The following is a 23,913-nucleotide window of genomic DNA, read 5'->3' on the forward strand; positions in this document are numbered from 1 at the left end:
GGACTGGGTTTTGGAAAGAGGAGGGTCAAGAAGACAGAAGTTCCAAGGATGACTCGTAGGTTTCTGGTTTGTACAGTTGGATGGAAACACTGAGTGAGGACCAGAGGTGTGGGGAGGAGTCAGCTCAGTCTCGGTCAGGCTGGGCACAGGAGCATCTGGGATGTCCCAGGGAAAGTGTCCAGTAGGCAGATGGAGCCACAGGCCTGGAGCCCACATTGAAGTTAAGAGCCAGAGATACATATTCCAGAGTTAGTGTGTAAATGACAATTTAAGTCACAGAAGTGCATAAGATCCTATAAAGAAACTCTATAGAAAGAGAAGGCCTAAGGCAGGGCCCTGAAGAACTTAACATTTTAAAAGACCCGAAAGACAAGGATGAGCCTGCAAAGGAGATGCTGAGAGGCAGAAGGAAAAGAAGAGCAGAGTGATCACAGAAACCAACAGGAGAGCACGTTTACGAAGAAATCAATAAAGTCAAATGCTTCTGAGAGGTCAAGAAAGACGCAGACTGCAGCATCCATTAGATCTGGAGACATGGTGACTGTTTCAGAAGGACAGTGAGGACAGAAGCCAGGCCTGGGCTAAAGGGAGGAATAAGTGGAGGGGAGGAAGTGAAGAAGGCCACACGCAACTCTGAAAGAGGCAGCTGACGGAGAATGTGGGGTCCAGAGGACACTTACGCAGGAGAGACTGAGCATGTTTAAATGCTGACTGGAAGACTAGGGTTGGGAGGAAGGAGATGAATATACCAAAAAAGGAAGGAGCTAACTAACAGTATGAAGTTTTCATGAAGTCAGTAGGAAAGATCTGAAGCGTGAAGAGGTCGGGGGGGATGGCAGCCCGATGGTTAGCACGAGGGAAGGAGCCCAGGAGGCATGCAGGTGTAGCAGTCTTGTATCTTTGGCAGTGGGAGGATGATGAAGTTGCCACCTAATGGATCATAATTACTCTGTGATATAGAAGGAAACGTTGCATCCAGAAAATGAAAGAGGACGATGGCGGAAGGGTACAGTGGGAGGCAGTGTCAGGGTTTTGAGGAGAAATTAAAACAGTCATTAGAGAAGGTGGGAGAAAGAGTGAACCCAAGAACCGGGGATCGCCAAGGCCTGGTTTCAGAATATCAGTGACCGGGAATTTACTGGGGTTCCAACCAGGCCCACGATGTGACTTGTAGTGCTCAGCTTGTGGGAACAGGCAGAGAGAAGGCAGATAGTGGAGTCACCCAGGAGGGGTTTTGCTAGCAAGTTACAGCAGCAGGTCCAAAGGGCCAGAGAGTTGAAGGCACATGGGTATTTAAGAACTTGGAGGCCAGGCACAGTGGCTCATGCCTGTAATCCCAGCACTTTGGGAGGCTGAGACGGGCGGATCACCTGAGGTTGGGAGTTCAAGACCAGCCTGATCAACATGGAGAAACCCTGTCTCTACTAAAAACACAAAATTAGCCGGGCATGGTAGCACATGCCTGTAATCCCAGCTACTCAGGAGGCTGAGGAGGAGAATTGCTTGAATCTGGGAGGTGGAGGTTGCAGTGAGCCAAGATCGCGGCATTGCACTCCAGCCTGGGCAATAAGAGCGAAACTCTGTCTCAAAAAAAACCCCAGAAAAACAGAACTTGGAAGGGTGCTGGAGACAGAGCCGGTATCTAAGCTACATAATGAAAAGAGAGGGAGGGAGGACTGGGAGAGCACAGAGGGGACAAGACACTAGAGGTCCATACAAGAGTCAGGCTACTCCAAGTCAAGGAATTTAATAAGCTGCTGGAAAAGAGCTTGTGAGCAGAGGACAGAATGCCCAACTTTCACCCATTAATTATCATTGATATTCATTAGGTTGTCTGAACTATTAATTAGTTTGATCACCAGTCATTCATACATTAAGGTCAGCCCTCTGTGATAGGATAAGGGGTTGAGATTCCCAGTCTGTGAAGAGCTCTTAGAAATCATCAAGAAAGGCCAGGTGCGGTGGCTTACCTGTAATCCCAGCACTTTGGGAGGCTGAAGCAGATGGATCACTTGAGGTCAGGAGTTCGAGACCAGCCTGGCCGACATGGTGAAATGCCATCTCTACTAAAAATGCAAAAATTAGCTGGGCGTGGTGGCGCACGCCTATTGTCCCAACTACTCAGGAGACTGAGACAGGAGAATCGCTTGAACCCAGGAAATAGAGGTTGCAGTGAGCCAAGATTGTGCCATTGCACTCTAGCCTGGGTGACAAAGCAAGTTCCATCTCAAAAAAAAAAAAAAAGAAATCATTAAGAAGAGAACCAACACCACAATGGGGAATGAACAAAATGCCCTACTTGGCTGGAGACTCCTCTTCCGGGGCGCCCTGGGACTCCTCCACCACTGTGGGTTCCTCCATCGGTGCAGTTGGCTCCACATCACTGAAAAACAGCAAGACCCTCTCTAGTCACACAAATACGTTCATACCAATGCCTTTGTATGTTTAAGATGGAGAAAACATTGTTTTTTTGGTTTTTTGGGTTTTTTTTTTTTTTTTTTTGAGACTGAGTCTCACTCTATCGCCCAGGCTGGAGTGCAGTGGTGCAATCTCGGATCAGTGCAACCTCCCTCCCAGGTTTAAGTGATTCTCCTCCCTCAGCCTCCTGAGTAACTGGGATTACAGGCGTCCACCACCACGCCCAGCTAATTTTTTTTGTATTTTTGGTAGAGACAGGGTTTCACCATGTTGGTCAGGCTGGTTTCGAACTCCTGACCTCCCACCTCGACTTCCCAAAGTGCTAGGGTTACAGTTATGAGCTGCTGTGCCTGGCCTATTGAGGGCTTTAAAGTAAGTTTTTTTTTTAAAGTATCCACAAATTGAACTACAATAACAGAAAAGACTTTTTCAATTTAAATAAGTATTAAATTCTCAACTCCAACCTACTGAAATCAATTCTTTAAAAACTCACTCTTTTTAAAACAAAACTTGAATAATTAACTTTTGTTTTTTAAAATGAAGGTTCCAGGCCAGCAGGGTGGCTCACGCCTGTGATCCTAGCATTTTGGGAGGCCAAGGAGGGTGGATCACTTGAGGCCAGGAGTTTGAGACCAGCCTGGCCAACATGGTGAAACCCTGTCTCTACTAAAAATACAAAAATTAGCTGGGCATGGTGGCTGGAGTGCGGTGGCGACATCACAGCTCACTGTAGTCTCGACCTCCCGGGCTCAAGAGAACTTCCCACCTCAGCCTCTGGAGTAGCTGGGACTACAGGCGCACACCACCATGCCCGGCTAATATTTTGTATTTTTTGTAGAGATGGGATTTCACTTTGTTCCTCAGGCTGGTCTTGAACTCCTGGGCTCAAATAATCCACCTGCCTCAGCCTTCCTAAGTGCTAGGATTATAGGCATGAACCACAAAAAACTGAGTATTTCTTAAACTTCAGCAATTAGCTGATTTTACAGAAAAGAAAAATCATAGATGTCCTCCTATGTTGACCTATTTTATAAATGAATATAAAATATTGTGCCTACAGCTATCATAGAACTGTATGATCAAAACTGAAAGACAATTAAGTTTCAAAATTAGCAGCAATTAATTTGGCAGGTTCTGCTATTTTGTTGAAAGTAAATCATCCGGGCGTGGTGGCTCACGCCTGTAATCTCAGCACTTTGGGAGGCCGAGGCGGAAGGATCATGAGGTCAGGAGATTGAGACCACCCTGGCCAACATGGTGAAACACCGTCTCTACTAAAAATACAAAAATTAGGTGGGCGTGGTGGCGGGTGCCTGTAGTCCCAGCTACTTGGGAGGCTGAGGCAGGAGAATCACTTGAACCTGGGAGGCGGAGGTTGCAGTGAGCTGAGATCATGCCACTGCACTCCAGCCTGGAGACTCTGTCTCAAAAAAAAAGAAAAAAAGGTAAATCACCAATGTTGGATTTATCAGAAGAAAGATATAACCCCAGGGCCCATGTCTATATTTTGACTTCAGTTGTACTAGTGCAGAAAATGCCTATTTGTGCACATATGTTCCATAAAATGATGTTACACACTTCAAGGCTTTGTTACCTAGTTCAAATTTAATCAGACCTCAAACTTAATCAAATCTCTGACAACAACAGATTTTCATCAAATTTTGCTTTGAGAACAAATAAAACTGTCTTGCTCTTCACAATAGAAGTTGAAAGGCAGCATTATTGAAAACTGCGTTCATGGGTGTCTACTCCAATTTTAACAAGAAAATAATATCTGATACACTTTTTAAATTATTGCAGATGGAAAAATTCTATTTCAGCACAGATAAATAGAAAAAATTCTATTTTACCGCTGTCAAACTGTTGAAGAAAAGCAGTATTACTGAAATGGCTCAGTCATACCAGTTTGAAGGCACTTTGTCCTTAAATCCAGTTATTGCTGTCAGCATCTTCAAATAGGAATACTCGACTACAGCAAAGCCCTTACACCTTTAATACACTGGGAAGCACTTGGGCTTTGCCAGCCACAAACACATTACTTACTGTGTTAGGCTCACCTCCACTTTCTTCTCACTAATCAAAAGTAGCACATAACTCCTTCGCATACATCATTTTCATGACCTCAAGCCGATTTACTAAGAAATAAATTTCTTACTCACTTTATTAAGAAATGTATGAAGTATATGTATACATACATAAAATTTATCTCTATTTATTAATTAAGAAATTAGTCTTATTCTAAGAAAAGCTTTCCATTACAAATTATAACCACCTAAGAGCTTTGACTAGCTGAGAGTGGTGGCTCACGCCTGCAGTCTTAGCTCTTTGGGAGCCAAGGCAGGTGAATTGCTTGAGCCCAGAAGTTTGACACCAGCCTGGGAAACATGGCAGACCTGCATCTCTACTAAAAATACAAAAAAGGCCGGGCACGGTGGCTCACGTCTATAATCCCAGCACTTTGGGAGGCCGAGGTGAGCGGATCATGAGGTCAGGAGATTGAGACCATCCTGGCTAACAGGGTGAAAACCCATCTCTACTAAATATACAAAAAAAATTAGCTGGGCGTGGTTGCATGCGCCTGTAGTCCCAGCTGCGGGGGAAGCTGAGGCAGGAGAATCGCTTGAACCCGGGAGGGAGAGGTTGCAGTGAGCAGAGATCATGCCACTGCACTCCAGCCTGGGCAACAGAGTGAGACTCTGTCTCAAAAAAAAAAAAAAACAAAAATGCTGGGTGTGGTGGGTGTGGTGGGTGTGGTGGCATGCGCCTGTAGTCCTAGCTGCTCGGGAAGCTGAGGTGGAAGGATCAACTGGGCCCGGGGTTTCAAGGTTATGGTAAGCCAAGATTGAGCCACCATACTCCAGCGTGGGCAACAGAGTCAGACCCTGTCTTAGAGAGAGAGAGAGGAAAAAAAAAAAGAGCTTTGACTTTATAACTCACAAACCAATCCAAAATGAGTGCCATGGGGCACACGTCATTTTAACACTGAGACATGCCAGCCTGCCAGGGCCACAAGTGGTCACCTCTTAACATTACAAGGCCAAGGCTGGCCCTCTAGGATAAGTAACCACTTAGAGCCAAAATGATTTTAAGTTCAAAGGCAAACTGAAATGAAGTGGTAGTATTAGATAAGGTGGTAAATCAGATGATTAAGAAAGAAGGTGCCCAAGCTGGGCACGGTAGCTCACGCCTGTAATCCCAGCACTTTGGGAGGCCAAGGCAGGTGGATCACCTGAGGTCAGGAGTTCGAGACCAGCCTGGCCAACATGGTGAAACACCATCTCTACTAAAAACACAAAAATTAACCAGGCGTGGTGGTGGGCACCTGTAATCCCAGCTATTCGGAAAGCTAAGGCAAGAGAATTGCTTGAACCTGGGAGGTGGAAGTTGCAGTGAGCTGAGATCGCACCACTGCACTCCAGCCTGGGTGACAGAGTGAGACTCCGTCTCAAAAAAAAAAAAAAAAAAAGGAAAAAAAGAAAAAGAGAAAGAGAAAGAAAGAAAGAAAGAAGGAAAGAAAGTGCCTATATTACTTTTTAAAATATATTATCAAAGTAAAATAAAACAAAATTAAAAGATCTGTCATCAAGATCCTATGGAACCCCAGATAGAGAAACATTCAACAAGTTTCTCTTCTTTTCAAGGAGAACACAAATGAGCAATGGTAGTAAATCTAACATTGTTACATTTGATATTAGTTTGTACATTTGTCTTTAAGGACAACAATTTAAGAAAAATAAGTTCATGTAAAAAGCTTATATTCTGGCCAGGCACAGTGGCTCATGCCTGTAATCCCAGCACTTTGGGAGGCCAAGGCAGGTGGATTACCTGAGGTCAGGAGTTCGAGACCAGCCTGACCAATGTGGTGAAACCCCGTCTTTACTAAAAATACAAAAATTAGCCAGGCATGGTGGCGTGCACCTGTAGTCCCACCTACCTGGGAGGCTGAGGCAGGAGAATCGCTTGAACCTGGGCAGCGGAGGTTGCAGTGAGCCGAGATCGCGCCATTGCACTCCAGCCTGGGTGACAGAGCAAGACTCCGTCTCAAAAAAAAAAAAAAAAAGCTTATATTCTTCAAAAGAAGAAAAGTGGAAGCCTGGATCCCCTCAAGCCTCTGCACTAGCGGGAAGCCTGCCCTGTAGCACTGCTCACACTGCACTGCCTGTAGCACGCCCTACCTCTTCTTCTGCAGACACCAGGAAGGCATCATCCCTCCAGCTGTGAAATAAAACAGAGCAGAACCATGTATCCACTCTAACTAGCAGAAGAATTGGCACAGATCTAAGGCACCATGAAGCCTCAGAGAAATGTCCAACTTGAGCCTCAGGTGAAACCTGTCACTAAGCTTGAATCTACAAATGATTTTATGAAATGAAGATGTGTCTGTGGTGGGGAGGGGGGAGGGGGGAGGGATAGCATTGGGAGATATACCTAATGCTAGATGACGAGTTAGTGGGTGCAGCGCACCAGCATGGCACATGTATACATATGTAACTAACCTGCACAATGTGCACATGTACCCTAAAACTTAAAGTATAATAAAAAAATAATAATAATAATAATAATTACAAAAAAAAAAAAAAGATGTGTCAAGGATCCACACGAACTTTGAAAGGTAAAAACATATAGAATATCCAGGAATTTAAAAAGCATTTTAGGCCAGATGTGGTAGCTCATGCCTGTAATCCTAGCACTTTGGGAGGCTGAGGCAAGAGGACTGCCTGAGCCCAGGAGTTCGAGACCAGTGTGGGCAACATAGTGAGATCTTGTCTCCATTTTAAAAAATATGAACAAAACAAAAAGCTTTTTTTTGTTTTTTTGAGATGCTGTGTCTCGCTCTGTCACTCGGGCTGCAGAGCAGTGGTGCCATCTCGGCTCACTGCAACCTCTGCCTCCCAGGTTCAAGCAATTCTTCTGCCTCAGCCTCCTGGGTAGCTGGGACTACAGGTGCCTGCCACCATGCTCTGCTAGGTTTTGTATTTTTAGTAGAAACGGAGTTTCACCATGTTGGACAGGCTGGTCTCAAACTCCCGACCTCAAGTGATCCGTCCACCTTGGCTTCCAAAGTACTGGGATTACAGGCGTGAGTCACCGTGTGCAGCCAACAAAAAGCATTTTGAGGCATGTGCAAATGTACAGTGCCATATGTTTGAGGCATCAGCAAATACATGGTCATCTGTCACAAATTTGTTTGGCTAAAGTAATAGAATTTTAAAAGCAGTTTAAATCTAACTGCAACATAGCAAACCTGTTTTAAAAACTTATCTCACGAAACAAAAGCCTAAAATCAATCTCTACTTAGGGGCACACAAGTATAAAGCACAATACAGAAGACACCATTTTCAAGAAAAGCAAAGATCCAGAGATTTCCACTTAATTGGCAGGTTCTCAGAGGGCACACACTTACACCATACCTGGTATCTTTACCCGATCCCCAGGTTCGAACTCCACATCCACCCATGTTGTCTTCAGTTCTGACTGCTCTACGGAAAGAAAGAATAGTCCCTTAAACCAGAAGCTAGTCTCCAGTCAATCTCCAAATCAGAAAGAGTGGTTCATAAAAGTCCCAGGATCAGCTTCTCACAAGAATAACAGCACAGTACTATAAAGTTAACTAAACATTAACACATAATAGATTCATACCACGTGCTGACACCATCTTAAAGTGAAAATAGCATTTACAAAGAAACTTACATTTTGTCATTCCCACCATATCTTTCAAATTCTCGCTTTCCTCTCTGGTCAAAAGCGTCAAAAACTCTGTTCCCAGGGCCACCTCTGCCTCTGCCGCGCATACCCCCTCTCGGGCCTCCACGTCCTCTCAACGGTCTGTCTCGATCAAACCTATCACCTGGTCTAGGAAGGAGTGGATATAATAAAAACTGGTAAATTAAAGGTCTAAGGTCTCTCCAGAAAAAAATTCTAAAAGAAAATCATGGTTATGGTATACTGGAAAGAATGGTGGCTTGAATCATAAATTAATAGTTAACCTTTAGTGAGCGCATACTATAGACTATATTGTTCTGAGCACTTACATATAGTAATTGGATTCTCACAAACAAATCTTTAATATACAATTATTGCCTATAGATGAGGAAACGGAAGCAGAGAGTAGGCTAAGTGGTGGGGCCAGTCCAGGAGAAGCAGGTGCTAGACAGGCATAGTACTAATCTGAATGGGGCATTCCTTTCTCTCTCTGGATCTAGTTTCCTTACTCAAAAAATGAGAATGTTGATAAATAAATTCTAAGGTTCATTCCTGTTCTAATACCAAATCTTTTAAGTTAAATTTGCAATGTTTTGTGTAAGAAAAATGGTTAAACTTCAAATTATGCCCCTTCCCAAATCTCCCTCCTAAACACACAACCAGCCGGTAACATTTGGAACTGTGAAAACCTTAACTTGCCTTCCACCTCATTACTCCACATAAACGGCCAAGGGCAGCTTAAGACCTCTTTAAGCCCAATAGCAACTTTTGTCTTCATGTCATTTGACCCCAGTGTCATATGATACTGCTGGCCACCAATCTTCCTGACTTTCTGGCTTCTCTTTTTCTGCCTGCCCTTAGAAAATTATTTTTGGAATAGATAATACCCAAACATGGTACAAAACTCACATTGTTCCTCAGCCACGCAATTCCACTTCTCAGAGGCAGCCAATTCAAGATTCACAGAAGGGAAAAGTTCTCCGCCTGCCTCTCGTGCCTAACCACTTGTCTTGGTGCTCTATACGGATACCCATCTGTCCTTATCCTTGTGGGCACTCTCACTTTTCTTTTGTTTTATTAGAACCTTACTTTAGATTTCTTTTTTTGAGGCAGAGCCTTGCTCTGTTGCCCAGGTTGGAGTGCAGTGGCAGGATCTCGGCTCATGCCACATCCGCCTGGCCCCCCATGCTAATGCTAACTGGCCCTGTGTCTCTCATCTGATTGCAGGACATGAAGCCAGTTACTTCCTAGACATCTCCACCCGGACATCCCCAAGTCAGGCACACACATGCCCAACACGGAGCCCTTATTCCTCCTGTGATTCCCAACTCACAATACGAGCGAGAGCCCAAGCCACTCCTCCCTCTTCTTCCTCTGCCACATCAGAGCCTGGACCCAGGACCTGATTGCCCACCCACTCCTCCCTGCACCGTCGCTGGGCACCATCACTCTTTCTGAGGACTTGTCTCTCCTTCACTAAGCTCTAAGCTCTTTTTCACCATTGTAACAATAGTTTAATAAGAGAAATGTTTTCTAATTTGGAAAGGCTTTTAAAAACATTTAAAATCACAAGAAATTACTTATTTAATAGAGGTCCTGGCATCAAGAAACCTAGTGGCATTAGTAGCTCAAACACCAGCACTAGAGGTATGTTACAATCTACTTTTATGGCTAAAAGTGTTACATTAAGAAGCTGCTATACAATAGTGGGTAAAAGTATACAAAACTCGCAATCTTCCTTACTCAAAAAATAAAGAAATACAGAAGTACTAATCATTAACGTCATGCCAGTCTCTTATAAGAAACACAACTTAAATAAATTCTCCAAGTTGGCTTTTCTGTCTCCCACCTCCTGTAACCAAAACCTGATTCTAAACTATAGCAAATATCTAAAGCAAAACCTGATTCTAAACTATAGCAAATATCTAAAGCAGGCTGGGCTCGGTGGCTCACGCCTGTAATCCCAGCACTTTGGGAAGCCGAGACGGGCAGATCACTTGAGGTGAGGAGTTTGAGACCAGCCTGGCCAATATGGTGAGACCCCATCTCTACTAAAAATACAAAAATTAGCCGGCCGTTGTGGCGGACGCCTGTAATCTCAGCTACTTGGGGGACTGCAGCAGGAGAATCGCTTGAACCCGGGAGGCAGAGGTTGCAGTGAGCCGAGATGGCACCACTGCACTCCAGCCCGGGCAACAAAGCGAGACCTTGTCTTAAAAATAAAAATAAAAAAACTAAAGCAGGCTAGGAGTGGTGGCTCACTCCTGCAATCCCAGAACTTTGGGAGGCCAACGCAGTTGGATCGCTTGGGCCCAGGAGTTCGAGACTAGCTTGGGCAACATGGCAAAACCCCATCTCTACTAAAAAATATAAAAATTAGCCAGGCATAGTGGTGCATGCCTGGTAATCTCAGCTACTCAGGAGGCTGAAGTGGGAGGATTACTTGAGCCCAGGAGTGCAGTGAGCCGAGATCCTGCCACCGCACTCCAGCCTGGGAAACAGAGCAAAAAAAGAAATCTAAAGTACAGTTCTAAAACAAAAGAAAAGTAACAGTAATTTTTTTTTTCGGACAGTATCTCACTCTGTTGCCCAAGCTGGAGTGCAATGGCCCAATCACTGCTCACTGCAGCCTTGATCTCCCAGGCTCAAACAATCTTCCCATGTCAGTCCCCCAAGCAGCTGAGACTACAGGCATGTGCCACCACACTCGGCTAACTACCCTTTGTAGAGATGCAGGTTTCACCATGTCGCCCAGGTTGGTCTCAAATTACTGGGCTCAAGAGATCCGCCTACCTAGGCCTCCCAAAGTGCTAGGACTACGGGTATAAGCCACTGTGCCCAGCCAACAGTAAACTCTCTCTCTTTTTTTTTTTTTTTTGAGACAGAGTCTCGTTCTGTCTCCCAGGCTGGAGTGAAGTGATGCAATCTCAGCTCACTGCAGCCTCTGACTCCCAGATCAAGTGATTCTCATGCCTCAGCCTCCTCAGTGGTTGAGATCACAGCTGTGCACCACCACGCCTGGCAAATTTTTTTTTTTTTTGGAGACAGAGTCTCATCTGTCACACAGGCTGGAGTGACGTGGCGCAATCTTGGCTCACTGCAACCTCCACTTCCCAGGTTCAAGCGATTATCCTGCCTCAGCCTCCAGACTAGCTGGGATTACAGGCGTGTGCCACCACATCCGGCTAATTTTGTATTTTTAGTAGAGATGTGGTTTCACCACGTTGGCCAGGCTGGAATCAAATTCCTGAGCTCAGGTGATCTGCCTGCCTCTGCCTCCCAAAGTGTTGGGATTTCAGGTGAGAGCCACTGTGCCCAACCTACAAATTCTTTTTTTTTTTTTTTTTTTGAGACAGAATCTCACTATGTCACACAGGATAGATTGCAGTGGCATGATCTCGGCTCACTGCAACCTCTGCCTCCTGGGTTCAAGCGATTCTCCTGCCTCAGCCTCCCGAGTAGCTGGGATTACAGGCGCACCCCACTAATTTTTGAATTTTTAATAAGGCGGGGATTCACTATGTTGGCCAGGCTGGTCTTGAACTCCTGACCTCAGGTGATCTGCCTGCCTCAGCCTCCCCAAAGTGCTGGGATTACAGGCATGAGCCACTGTGCCGCCAAGAGCATTTCTTATAGCACTTTCCCCAAGCTTGAATATGATAAAATTTGATCTTTGCTCATCTGATAGTGAAAAAGGGTGTCACCTTGAGTTTCTTTAATACCTATACATGCTTATTGGACAGAATTATAGAATCTTCATAATCTCGAAAGATTATCTAAATTCAGCCCTCTCCATTTTTCAATGAGGAAACAGACCCAGAGTTTCAGCAATGTGTGTAGTAGTCTTGTCACAGCCAGCTGCCATGGATTTCTATTCTACCCAGGCAGAGAACGTGTTTTCCCATGGAAGCAATGTCATAAACGGCGCTGGGATTAACGGGCATGTCTCCGCCCCCGAGATCTGCTATATTATGTGGTGCACATATTCTGGGAGTAAACTACTGTTTTTAATGCAGTAGGAATTTTTCCTTAGGCTCCAAATAAACGTAACTGAACTCTTAGAACATAGACTATTAGGAGATTAGTCTGCCTCTGTCTAGATGAATTTTGGCTCTTCCTTTCTGTAGTTTACTGGTCATTTAAAATCAATTCCTGTTCTGAAAAAAAAAAATCCCTCAGATGTTTACCCTCCCCCCATTATTAACAAGCTTTAAGCAAATTGTGGTAAAATATACATACCATAACATTTACCATTTTAATCATTTTTCAGTGTTCAGTTCTGTGGCATTAAGTACATTCACACTGTTGTGCAACTATCATCGCCATTCTTCTCCAGAACTTTTTATGTTTTCAAACTGAAACTTGGTATCCACACTGAACTCCTCATTCATACTTTCATGGGCTCCAGGCTTCCCACTTGTGAAACAGGCATCATGTCTACTTGCTAGGACTGTTGTAAGACAGTGAATCACAAGTCTATAAAGCAGGATGCTTGGCTCAAATGTTATTTTCCTTCCTTTTGCTTGTGAGTTTGTCACAAATAAAACTTTCTATGTTTTATTTATTAAGAGTGTTTTTATTATTAGTTAAGAGTATTATTTATTGAGGGTATTTTTTAAGAAACTAAGAAAATGTTTTCTGATATCAAGATTCAGATTTCCCTGAAAGTGAAAATCCCCTACATATTTGTACTGTGATGCGCTGAGAACACATTACTTCTGTGGCATTCCTGCCAAAAGTGCGTAACCTCGTTCCACGAGGAAACATCAGAAAAACTCAAAATCTGGGACATGTTATAAAATAACTGGCTCATACTCTTCAACATGTCAAATTCATAAGGACAAAGGAAGGCTAAGGAGCTGTTCCTAATTAAAGATGACTAAATACAATGCATTTGCCTGGAGTGGATCCTGAACCAGAAATGTTTTCTCTTTTGTGAAAAGACATCACTGGGACAATTGGTGAAATCTGAGTAAAGTCTGTAGACTCCGTAATTTAGAGAATTAGGTAACAGTATTGTATTCATTTTAATGACTTTGAAAATTGTATCATGTTTTTAGGAAATGCATTTAAAGTATTTAGGAGTAAGGGGACATTCCTACACCTTATTCTCGAATAACAAAGAAAGGCTGTGTGGTGTGGTGGGGGATGGATGATAAAGCAAATGTGGTAAACAGTTAGTGTGTGGGGGGGTCTCGAAGGGCAGATGGAAATTCTTTGTATAATTCTTAAAACTTTTCTGTAATTCTGACCTTATTTAAATTAAAAAACCCCTCCATAATTCCATATCCCACCTTACTCTTCCATATATGTATTATTTCACTTAATAGCTATTTTTTCATGTCACATATAAAGATCTATTTTATCCTTTTTAAAGACTACACAGTCTTGCTACTAAAAAAGGGGGGAAACATGGGTTTGTGCAAGTGAACTATAATTTCCTCATTTCCACAGAATCCCTAAAGTGAGGGGAAAATAAATACCCAAATGCTTCCAAAAATAAGTAGCTCTGCTCCAAGAAGCTTTGCAGAAACAAGGAGACTGTGCTTACTACACAGCAGATTTGAAGTAATCACCAAAAAAGGTGCAAAATTAAGGCTTTCTGTAAGTTTCTCCCTCCAACATGGTTGCAGATAGACTATCTCAATGTCTTGAATGTGTAACTTCCAGGTGAACAGTTCTGCACGAGTCATCACCTGCTTAGCCCACCCAGGCTAAGTTACTCTCTGCTGGACTTTTGTTTTGTTTTGTTTTTAATAGGCTCTATAGTATAGTTTTACAAAGCCACATTTTTTGGTTAAAACTTGTAGCCAGAATCCTAAATGGAATGGAATTAGCAGTCAAGAAGCAGAAAGAGTTTGGAAAAATGGCTCCCTTGACATATAACTGTTCACTATTCTAGTCTTCCTTAGCTTGTTTAACTTTATTTTCCTTGAAATGTGATTCACTACTTGTTTCTGTTTAACATAAACAGGTTTAATGATTAAACAAAGACTTTAAGCAGCAAGTGCCAAGCATAAGACACAACCCCTCCCCGTGTTGAGGTGGAGTGCGGTGGCCACCATGCTGCCACATCACTAAGCAGCGACGCAACACTCCACCAGCCCACGACTTCTGTCCATGTTAGAGTACTTCCGAGAGCAGCCATGCCCTCCAGAAATTGGTATTACACATCATAACAGACTCTTCTTCAAATTTCATCATGGCAGCCTACTGACCTGACCGTGGAGCTAGGAATTTATTTCAATCCATTGAGCAGTCTAAATTGGTAATGTGAAATCAAAAACCATAATTATATCCCTAGTCCAAAATTATATCTCTAATCTAGAACTTCAAAAGAAAACCAGTTCAACACACTCCTGTGTAATTTCTTTTTAAGAGTGCTCTTCAGTTACCAACAAGCAATTCATTTTTAATTGTACAATCATTTCCTGAACCAAGACGTAAAGGCATCTATGAGGAAAAAGGAAGATCCTTCCCATCATCTAAGGTAACATGAATTGCACATAAATTAGTAAAACATTCCTAGGACTGGTACCACAAAAAGCAGTAGCCAGTAGAAAGTTGTATTTTCTGGGCCAGGCATGGTGGCTCACTCCTGTAATCCCAGCACTTTGGCAGGCCAAGGCAGGTGGATCACCTGAGGTTGGGAGTTCAAGACTAGCCTGACCAACATGGAGAAACCCCGTCTCTACTAAAAATACAAAATCAGCCGGGCGTGGTGGCACATGCCTGTAATCCCAGCTACTTGGGAGGCTGAGGCAGGAGAATTGCTTGAACCCGGGAGCGGAGGTTGCAGTGAGCCGAGATCGCACCATTGCACTCCAGCCTGGGCGACAAGAGCGAAACTGTCTCAAAAAAAAAAAAAAAAAAAAAGAAAAAGAAAGTAGCATTTTCTCAAAACCTTTCTGGTTCCCCACCCGCCCTGCTGAGGACTGCGGCACATACTTTTCATCTGGAAACTTCTCAGCTGTGAAGTCCGCCTGCCTCTCTGTCTCATAGGGTCGGTATTCCCTGTAGGATCTCCGCTCAGCTCTTTCGAGCATCCCCTCCGGCCCACGGCTGTCATTCCATCCTTGCTGCTCCCCTCTTCTAGGAGTCCGCTTCTGGCCTACCAACAGAAAATCAAAGCAGAGAGCTGGAACACAACATCTGCAACAGCACAGTATTAAACTTTACAGGTACTTGTAAATTTCATTTTTCTAGAAATCAACATCATAGGAGAATTCAGGAAGTTTAGAAAACTTCAAAGAAAAAAGCTGCTGATACTACAACTGCCCACAGTCTACTTTTTAATAGGATGTTACTATTAAATCATGCTTTCCCTATATCCTAGAAAGTATATGACCAACTAAGCTCACCTATAATTACAGGCACCTCCCAATAACTGTGACAGCCATGGGTACATTTTACTAAATAAGCTACAGTTCACAAAAGCAGTCTTACAAAAACACAGTGTGTAAGCCGTACCTAGAAAATGAAAGAATACCCTATATTTCAGACTGTACTTTTAGAATCCCAACTGCACATTACATAGCAACTATGGCTTATCACTGGCTACTAAGGTTTTTGTTTTTATTTTGTATTTTTTAAATTTATTTACTTACTTAATTACTTATTTTGAGACAGAGTCTTGCTCTGTCACCCAGCCCGAAGTGCAGTGCACTGTTTAATCTTGGCTCACTGCAATCTCCGCCTCCCAGGCTCAAGCAATTCTCATGCCTCAGCCTCCCAAGATGCTGGAATTACAGGCATGTGCCACCATGCCCAGCTAATTTTTGTATTTTTAATAGAGACAGGGTTTCACCATGTTGGCCAGGCTGGTCTCGAACTCCCAGCTTCAAGCAATTCACCCACCTCACCCTCCTGAAGCACTGGGATTACAGGCATGAGCCTCAGCGCCTGGCCAAGGTTTTTGTTTTTAAAGTTTGTAGTGCTTATATTTTTACTTTGAAAACAGATTTTCCTGCTATTCTATGAGATATATAGACTTGCAATTATAACTTCCTGAATATGAACCAAACACTGCTATTTGGCAACTTGCCCAAGAGTCAGCCAGTACTTGAGGGCATCTCTTTTTGTCCACTCAGTCCAGCACTTGGACACTGTGCTGGGACCACAGACTCTGGTTTTGTTCTTGTTTTTTTTTTTTGAGACTGAGTTTCACTCTTGTTGCCCAGGCTGGAGTCCAATGGCCCGATCTCGGCTCACTGCAACCTCCGCCTCCCGGGTAGAGATTAGCTGGGATCACAGGCCTGCGCCACCACGCCTGGCTAATGTTGTATTTTCAGTAGAGACGACGTTTCTCTAACCTGGTCAGGCTGGTCTCCTCGGCCTCCCAAAGTGCCAGGATTACAGGCGTGAGCCACCCTGCCCGGCCGAGACTCTGGTCTTTTCCTCTGTCCTGTCACCTTGCTTTACTCCCCTTTAGTTTTAATGCTTTAAACATCTTAAGCAAAGTCTATATTTGAAGCCATCTAATACTTGGTAAATACATTGTGGAGAACTTTGTCACATCTTTAATCTTCAAAAAAAGTCTATCTTTTTTTATATACATTTAAAAGATCTCCTCTCACTATGTGCAATATTTACTATAGTGGCTTCAATTTTTCTTGGTACAAATTACTCTCCACATTAGTTGTATAGCTATGACATTTATTCAAGTTAATGGATATATATATATTTATTATTTTTTTTTTTTTTTGAGATGGAGTCTTGCTCTGTTGCCCAGGCTGGAGTACAGCGGCGCCATCTTGGCTCACTGCAAGCACCGCCTCCCGGGTTCACGCCATTCTCCTGCCTCAGCCTCCCCAGTAGCTGGGACTATAGGCGCCCGCCACCACGCCCAGCTAACTTTTTGTATTTTTAGTAGAGACGGGGTTTCACCGTGTTACCCAGGATGGTCTCGATCTCCTGACCTCATGATCCGCTCACCTTGGCCTCCCAAAGTGCTGGGATTACAGGCGTGAGCCACTGCGCTTGGCCACGGATATATTTTTTAACTATTAGACTTCCCTCCCACTTAGATACACATAAGACCTTAAGGAATATATGTAGATACACACTTTTCTATTTTCCCATTTAATATTTTCTACCAAAACTTTATCATCTGGGTACAGGTAAATCTTAACCGGTCTCATTTTAAAGCAAAAATGATGTTTATGACATCACTAACATAAAATTATATAATTTATTCCTTGTTATTTTTTTCAAGTGTGAAAGTTGCACAACAGATCTAAATTCAACCTACTATAATTTTAATTTCCCATAACCTAGAAATATTTAAATTCAATTCATATCCTGTAGTGAGGTCATAATCTGAGGCTTGTGATATGTTTAGGATATGGGAAAGATGTTATCATAAGTGGAGCATAATGTTTCATTTATTATTTATTTATTGAGACACAGTCTCGCTCTGTCACCCAGGCTGGAGTACAATGGTGTGATCTTGGCTCACTGCAACCTCCGCCTCCCAGGTTAAAGCATTTCTCCTGCCTCGGCCTTCCAAGTAGCTGGGATTACAGACATGTGCCACCATACCGGGCTAAGTTTTGTATTTTTAGTAGAGATGGGGTTTCACCATGTTGGCCAGGCTGGTCTCGAACTCCTGACCTCAAGTGATCCACCTGCCTCGGCCTCCCAAAATGCTGGGATTACAGGCATGAGCCACTACGCCTGCCCCTTTTTTTTTTTTTTTTTTTTTAGACCAAGTCTCACTCTATCACCCAGGCTGGACTGCCATGGCACCATCTCGGCTCACTGCTACCTCCAACTCCCTGGTTCAAGTGATTCTACTGCCTTGGCCTCCTGAGTAGCTGGGATTACAGGTGCCTGCCACCACACCCAGCTCATTTTTTTGTAGTTTTAGTAGAGATGGGGGTTCACCATGTTGGCCAAGCTGGTCTCGAACTCCAGACCTCAGGTGATCCACCCACCTCAGCCTCCCAAAGTACTGGGATTACAGGTGTGAGTCACTGTGCCTGGCCCCTTTTTTTTTTTTTTTTTTTTTTTGAGACAGTCTCACTCCGTCACCCAGACTGCCAGGCTGGAGTGCAGTGGCACAATCTCAGCTCACTGCAACCTCTGTTACCCAGGTTCAAGCGATTCTCAAGTCTCAGCCTCCCAGGTAGCTGGGATTACATAGGCCTGTGCCACCACGCTCAGGTAATTTTCTGTATTTTTACTACAGACAGGGTTTCACCATGTTGGCCAGGCTGGTCTTGAACTCCTGACCTCAGGTGACCCACCTGCCTCGACCTGCCAAAGTGCTGGGATTACACACATAAGCCACTGCACCCGGCAGAGTATTATGCTTTGATTGCAGACATATCAAGATAATGACAGTTTTCTTTTTTTTTTGACAGGGTCTCTGTCACCCAGGCTGGACTGCAGTGGTGTGATCATAGTTTACTGCAGCCTTGACTTCTGGGGCTCAACTGATCCTCCCACCTCAGCCTCTCAAATAGCCAGGACTACAGACTGCACCATCACACCCAGCTAATTAAAAAAAAATTTTTTTTTGTAGAGACAGGTCTCATTTTGTTGCCCAGGCTGGTCTTGAACCCCAGAGCTCGAGTGATCCTCCCGCCTAGCCTCCCAGTGCTGGGATCACAGGCGTGAGCCACCACGCAGCCCCCACTGTGACTGACACTTGTGCCCAGTTGCCTAGGAGTGTGCAACATCAGATCTGGGGGCACGTGCTTTATTAAGAGTTCAGAACTGGGGCCAGGCGTGGTGGCTCACGCCTGTAATCCCAGCACTTTGGGAGTCCAAGGCGGGCAGATCACAAGGTCAGGAGATTGAGACCATCCTGGCTGACGCGGTGAACCCTGTCTCTACTAAAAATACAAAAAATTAGCCGGGCGTGGTGGCGGGCGTCTGTAGTCCCAGCTACTGGGGAGGCTGAGGCAGGAGAATGGCTGAACTCGGGAGGTGGAGCTTGCAGTGAGCCAAGATCGTGCCACTGCACTTCAGCCTGGGCAACAGAGCGAGACTCCGTCTCAAAAAAAAATAAAAATAAAAATAATTCAGAACTGGAAAAGGCATTCAAAATGTAAGGTAGAAAAAGCCACTAAGAAAGTTAATTACCTAAAAAGTTGAAAATTATAACAGATCATGACATAACAGTCATCAGAAAATTTGTCAACAGTAACAATACTTTTCCATACTGTTACCCCAGCGTAAAAAGAGTTATTTTAACATAGTTTCAGATTTCCTATTTCCAACCCATAGTTTTAAAAACATCTTTTATTATCTCCACTCAACTACAGAATTACTTATAGGTGCTTATCCCACCTTTCTGCTTCCTCCAAGTTATTTTTTAATTGCATCAAATTTGGAATTCATCAAACTTAAAATAGGACATTTACTGTACACCATATTAAAGCCTTTTCCAACAGTATAAAACTGAAAACTGTTAAATACAATTGGCTACTTATTAGAATAATTATCAATATCAAGCAAACATTTCATTTTCCCTCCCAAACCCCCCAAAACAAAGATAATTAGAATAATTATCAGTTTTGGGCAAACATCTCGTTCTCCTTCCCAACTCTCCCAAAACAAAGATAATCAGCATCCAATTTTTTCCCCACAATTTAGTACTAAGAGATCAACACTGCCATGAATTGGGCTTGTTTTTCTGTGCTGGATCAGCAGCTCCAAGAGGAGAATGCAAGCACTGCATTTCACTAACCTCGCCAAGAAAAGGCTGGCACATGCATTCATCATCATCTAAACCAAGCCCAGGTAAAGAAACAGAATACAATAAAATTTACAGTAAGATTTTCCACAAAATAAAATTGACCTTTGTTTCAAAGAACATAATTCTGAAAGGCTAGGAAAAGCAAAACTGAAACGGCCTCTCATGACTTTAAGAATGAACTTATTGAGCAAGGCTCACCCAAGGGTTTATATACATATTGCTAGACAGATAGTCAGACATTAAAAACCTACATTTTTGGCCAGGCATCATGGCTCACGCCTGTAATCCCAGCACTTTGGGAGGCTGAGGCGGGCGGATCACCTGAGGTCAGGAGTTCAAGACCAGCCTGGACAACATGGTGAAACCCCATCTCTATTAAAAATATAAAAAATTAGGCCGGGCACAGTAGCTCACACCTGTAATCCCAGCACTTTGGGAGGCCAAGGCAGGCAGATCATGAGGTCAAGAGATCGAGACCATCCTGGCCAACATGAACATAGTGAACCCATGCCTCTACTAAAAAATATACAAAAATTAGCTGGGCATGGTGGTGCATGCCTGTAGTCCCAGCTACTCAGGAGGCTGAGGCAGGAGAATCGCTTGAACCGGGGAGGCAGAGGTTGCAGTGAGTCAAGATCCTGCCACTGCACTCCGTCTCAAAAAAAAAAAAAAAAAAAAAAAAATTAGCTGGGCATGGTGGCAGATGCCTGTAATGCCAGCTACTAAGGAGGCTGAGGCAGGAGAATCGCTTGAACCCAGGAGGTAGAGGTTGCAGTGAACCGAGATCATGCCACTGCACTCCAGCCTGTCTCAAAAAAAAAGACTCTGTCTCAAAGAAAAAAAAAAAAAACACAAACCCTTTTCCATAGGAAAAGCTTGTGACTTCCACATTCTTTCAGGATTAACATTTCTATGATATGTCAAACATGTTTTATTTTTGTCTACGCTAAGCATTCACTTACAACATTCTAACTAGATTAAAAATTTTGAATGTTAGAAAAGTACAGTGCTTCTTATCAACTAGGGTTACAAAACCTTGCGAGAATAGCTCTTTGACACCCATTATAGATAAATTTAGTACAGTAACTACATAAATGGAAATTAATGAGCTGTTTGCTCCTGAAATAACACATACTTGAAAAAGAACTTGAATGATAAAATTTCCGTTCTAACTACAAAATCAACTAAATACCTTTAGTTGATTTCAAAAGCCAGATCACTTAGACCTAACAACTGACAGAAAAAAAAAGTTATGAGTGTACTACATGACAACATCAAGTGCAGGAAACAGGTTGCAACCCAGTTTATATCATTTAAGTTTAGAAAGAAAAGAAATAGCTCTGTGCATTTATGTATATAAATGCAAAGTGTTAGTAGGAAAAATAAGAGGATTTTCACTTAACCTCATACATTTTGGAATTGCTTAAAATTCTTAACACAAAAATGCATGACAATTTTAAAAAGGCTAAAAATCAATGTATTAACAGCACTAACTCGTCTCACGTTTTTCTGAAGCACAGAATTTTTTTTTTTTTTTTGTGACGGACTCTCGCTCTTTCTCCCAGACTGGAGTACAGTGGCTCGATCTCGGCTCACTGCAAGCTCCGCCTCCTGGGTTCACGCCATTCTCCTGCCTCAGCCTCCCGAGTAGCTGGGACTACAGGTGCCCGCCACCATGCCCGACTAATTTTTTGTATTTGTAGTAGAGACGGGATTTCACCGTGTTAGCCAGTATGGTCTCGATCTCCTAACCTCGTGATCCGCCCGCCTCGGACTCCCAAAGTGCTGGGATTACAGGCGTCAGCCACCACACCCGGCATTTTCATTTGTTAAAAAATAAAGGGTGAAGAAAAGCTTAGCCTTCCTCAATTCCTTTATTATATTGATGTAAATAAGTTTAAGAGAAAAAGATAAAAAACAGGATATAAAATGCACAACGTATCTCCAGTCTCACTGTTTAGATAGGCTCAGAAATTTACTGGCCTACCAAAGTGTCGTGAGATAGTAAATAACATTTTTTTAAAAATCATTTTCAACATCTTTATTGTAGTGACTTGATTCTCAAGTGATGACTCTGGATTTAACTTTTCACAAATAAAGGTAAACATTACCCAGCTGCACATCAAAGCCCTAATACTTAAACCTGAGACGTTTCCTCAGGGCTGCGATGCACAATTTTTATCAAGCAAGGAACAAACCAATAAAGCCAAGTTGAACACACTGGCAAACGTCGGCAGGAATGGTCAACCTACACATCTTAATCGTAACACTCTGCAAACCTTGGGACCGCTGCCTCATTTCAAGAAAACAGGAAACACAGGTGGAGTGTTGCTGGCTCTGCCACTGACGCAGTTCAGGTGAGAGAATGAACTCTGAAGCACCCTCCCCGTCCACAGGCAGCAGGACACCACGCTGCGCACCGGTTTTTCTTGCTAAATAGGGAGTGGGGAACTCCGAATATTCTTGCTGGAAAGGTTAAAAACGCTTTTCTTAAAGCAGCCTTGAGCTATTTATAAGTTGCACATCCCATCAACACCACACGAAGTACTGAAATACGATGCCGGCTGCCTGCTGGAAGCTACCGGACGGGGAAGGGGCGAAGGCGCCAGGCCGGACCGCGCCGGGGACCCCCGCCCGGGCCCCGACGTCACAGGCCGCCCCGCGGTCGCCCAGGCCTCCGGCATCACAGAGGCCCCCAGCCCCGGGACCGGGCGCCCTCCTCCTCCCCACCGCGCTCTCGGGTGGCTCCGACCTCAATCTTGCAGAGGCTGGGCTGGAGGATGAAGGTCCCCGCCAGGTCTGGATGTGGGAGCCCCGGGGTAGCGACCTCAGCCGTTCGCCCCCACACGCCACCCAGACAACCTCCCTCAACTTCGTCCAACTTGCCGTAGAGCCTCAGTGCCAGGGTTTGAGGGCCCTACCCCACCCCAAGCCAGCGTTTCCCCCGGAGCCCCGCACGAGGCTGGCGAGAGCTGGAAGGGGTGTGACCCCTGCCCCTCTCCTCCTACCTTCGGCGGCCACCAGGACCCTCAACTCTCCCTGCTGTTCCCGGGCCCCTCCTCCTGAAACCGGCCCCCGGGACCCCAGTCTCACAGCGGGCCGAGCCGTGGTCCGCTACCCCCGCTGTCCCCGCGTACCCGGCGCCTGCAGGCCGCCCCCGGGGCTATCGGGCCGCTGAGCGACGGGCGCCGGGAGGCTCTTGCGCTCCTTCTGCGACTCCCTCCGGCCGCCCGCGCCGGCTCTGTGGCCCGAGGCCCCGGCTGGGCTCCTGCCGCCGCGGGGACCGGCCCCGGCCGCCGCCGCCGCCTCGTCGCGCCTCTTGCGCTGCAGCTGCTGCTGGCGCCGGCGCTCGGCCTCGCGCAGGATGTCGAACGGGTCCGACTCGTCGTCCAGCAGCTGATGGAAGCGGTTGGCCACCACGCAGCCGAAACTCTCCTGCATCGCGGCGCCGGCGGCAGCCACGGGACTCCCCAGAGCGCCCTTCATGCCGCCGCGACCACTGCGGGCCCGGGAGCGCAGCCCACGCGAGCGCGTCTCAGCGAAGCCGGCGGCCAGGACCCATGCCGCCCGCTCCGCCGCCACCGCCCTCCGGGCCCTACCCTGTCCGGCCCCTACCGGCGCCCGCCCCCGCGGCGCCGCCGCCGTCCGCCCCGCCGCGCCAGACAGCCAATCAGCGCGCGCAGGTACGCCCCCTTTCCGAGACGGCGCTCCTGGAGACCCAATCACCGACCGGCTGCTGTCACGTCACGCGACCTCTGGGCCCCGCCCCGTTCGCTCAGCAGGGAGGGGCGGGGCCCAGGGGCGGAGCTACTGGCTGGTCCAGGCGGCGCGGACGAGGCGGTGGGGTCTCGGCTGTGTGTGCTTTCTCCCGGGACTGCGACCGTATTTGCTATGGGCCACTCTGCTTTGAAGCTTATGTATACATTTAGCCGTGCAACAGCTACATATTGCGCACTTACCGTGTGCCAGGCATTATGTTGTAGGAAATACTAGCTCCGTGTTGTCACAGATCTGAGTCTGTAGATGGAGAAAAAGTGCCCTGAAGGACAGGCGCAGAGCTCTCTACGGGCTGCAGCAAAGGGATCTGA

The 23,913-nt window shown here is 45.1% G+C and overlaps 1 protein-coding gene across 2 annotated transcripts in view; it reads right to left on the reverse strand.

The window, feature by feature from the left end:
• Window positions 1-23,422, reverse strand: part of HABP4 (hyaluronan binding protein 4) — a 40,515-nt gene extending 17,093 nt beyond the window's left edge. Inside the window, exons 1-5 of one of the 2 annotated variants that reach the window (XM_003312189.5) lie at window positions 22,963-23,422; window positions 15,070-15,232; window positions 8,110-8,271; window positions 7,830-7,898; window positions 2,300-2,383 (exon numbers count right to left, since the gene is read on the reverse strand). In XM_003312189.5, coding sequence (XP_003312237.2) covers window positions 2,300-2,383; window positions 7,830-7,898; window positions 8,110-8,271; window positions 15,070-15,232; window positions 22,963-23,311 — 827 coding nt within the window. In that variant the 5' untranslated portion in view covers window positions 23,312-23,422. The remainder of the gene's footprint in view (window positions 1-2,299; window positions 2,384-7,829; window positions 7,899-8,109; window positions 8,272-15,069; window positions 15,233-22,962) is intronic. The other variant, XM_016961251.3, reaches the window with a different exon arrangement.
• Between the last annotated feature and the right edge of the window lie 491 nt (window positions 23,423-23,913).

This window comes from Pan troglodytes, chromosome 11 (genome assembly GCF_028858775.2).
Source record: "Pan troglodytes isolate AG18354 chromosome 11, NHGRI_mPanTro3-v2.0_pri, whole genome shotgun sequence".
NCBI classification, from domain to species: Eukaryota; Metazoa; Chordata; class Mammalia; order Primates; family Hominidae; genus Pan; species Pan troglodytes.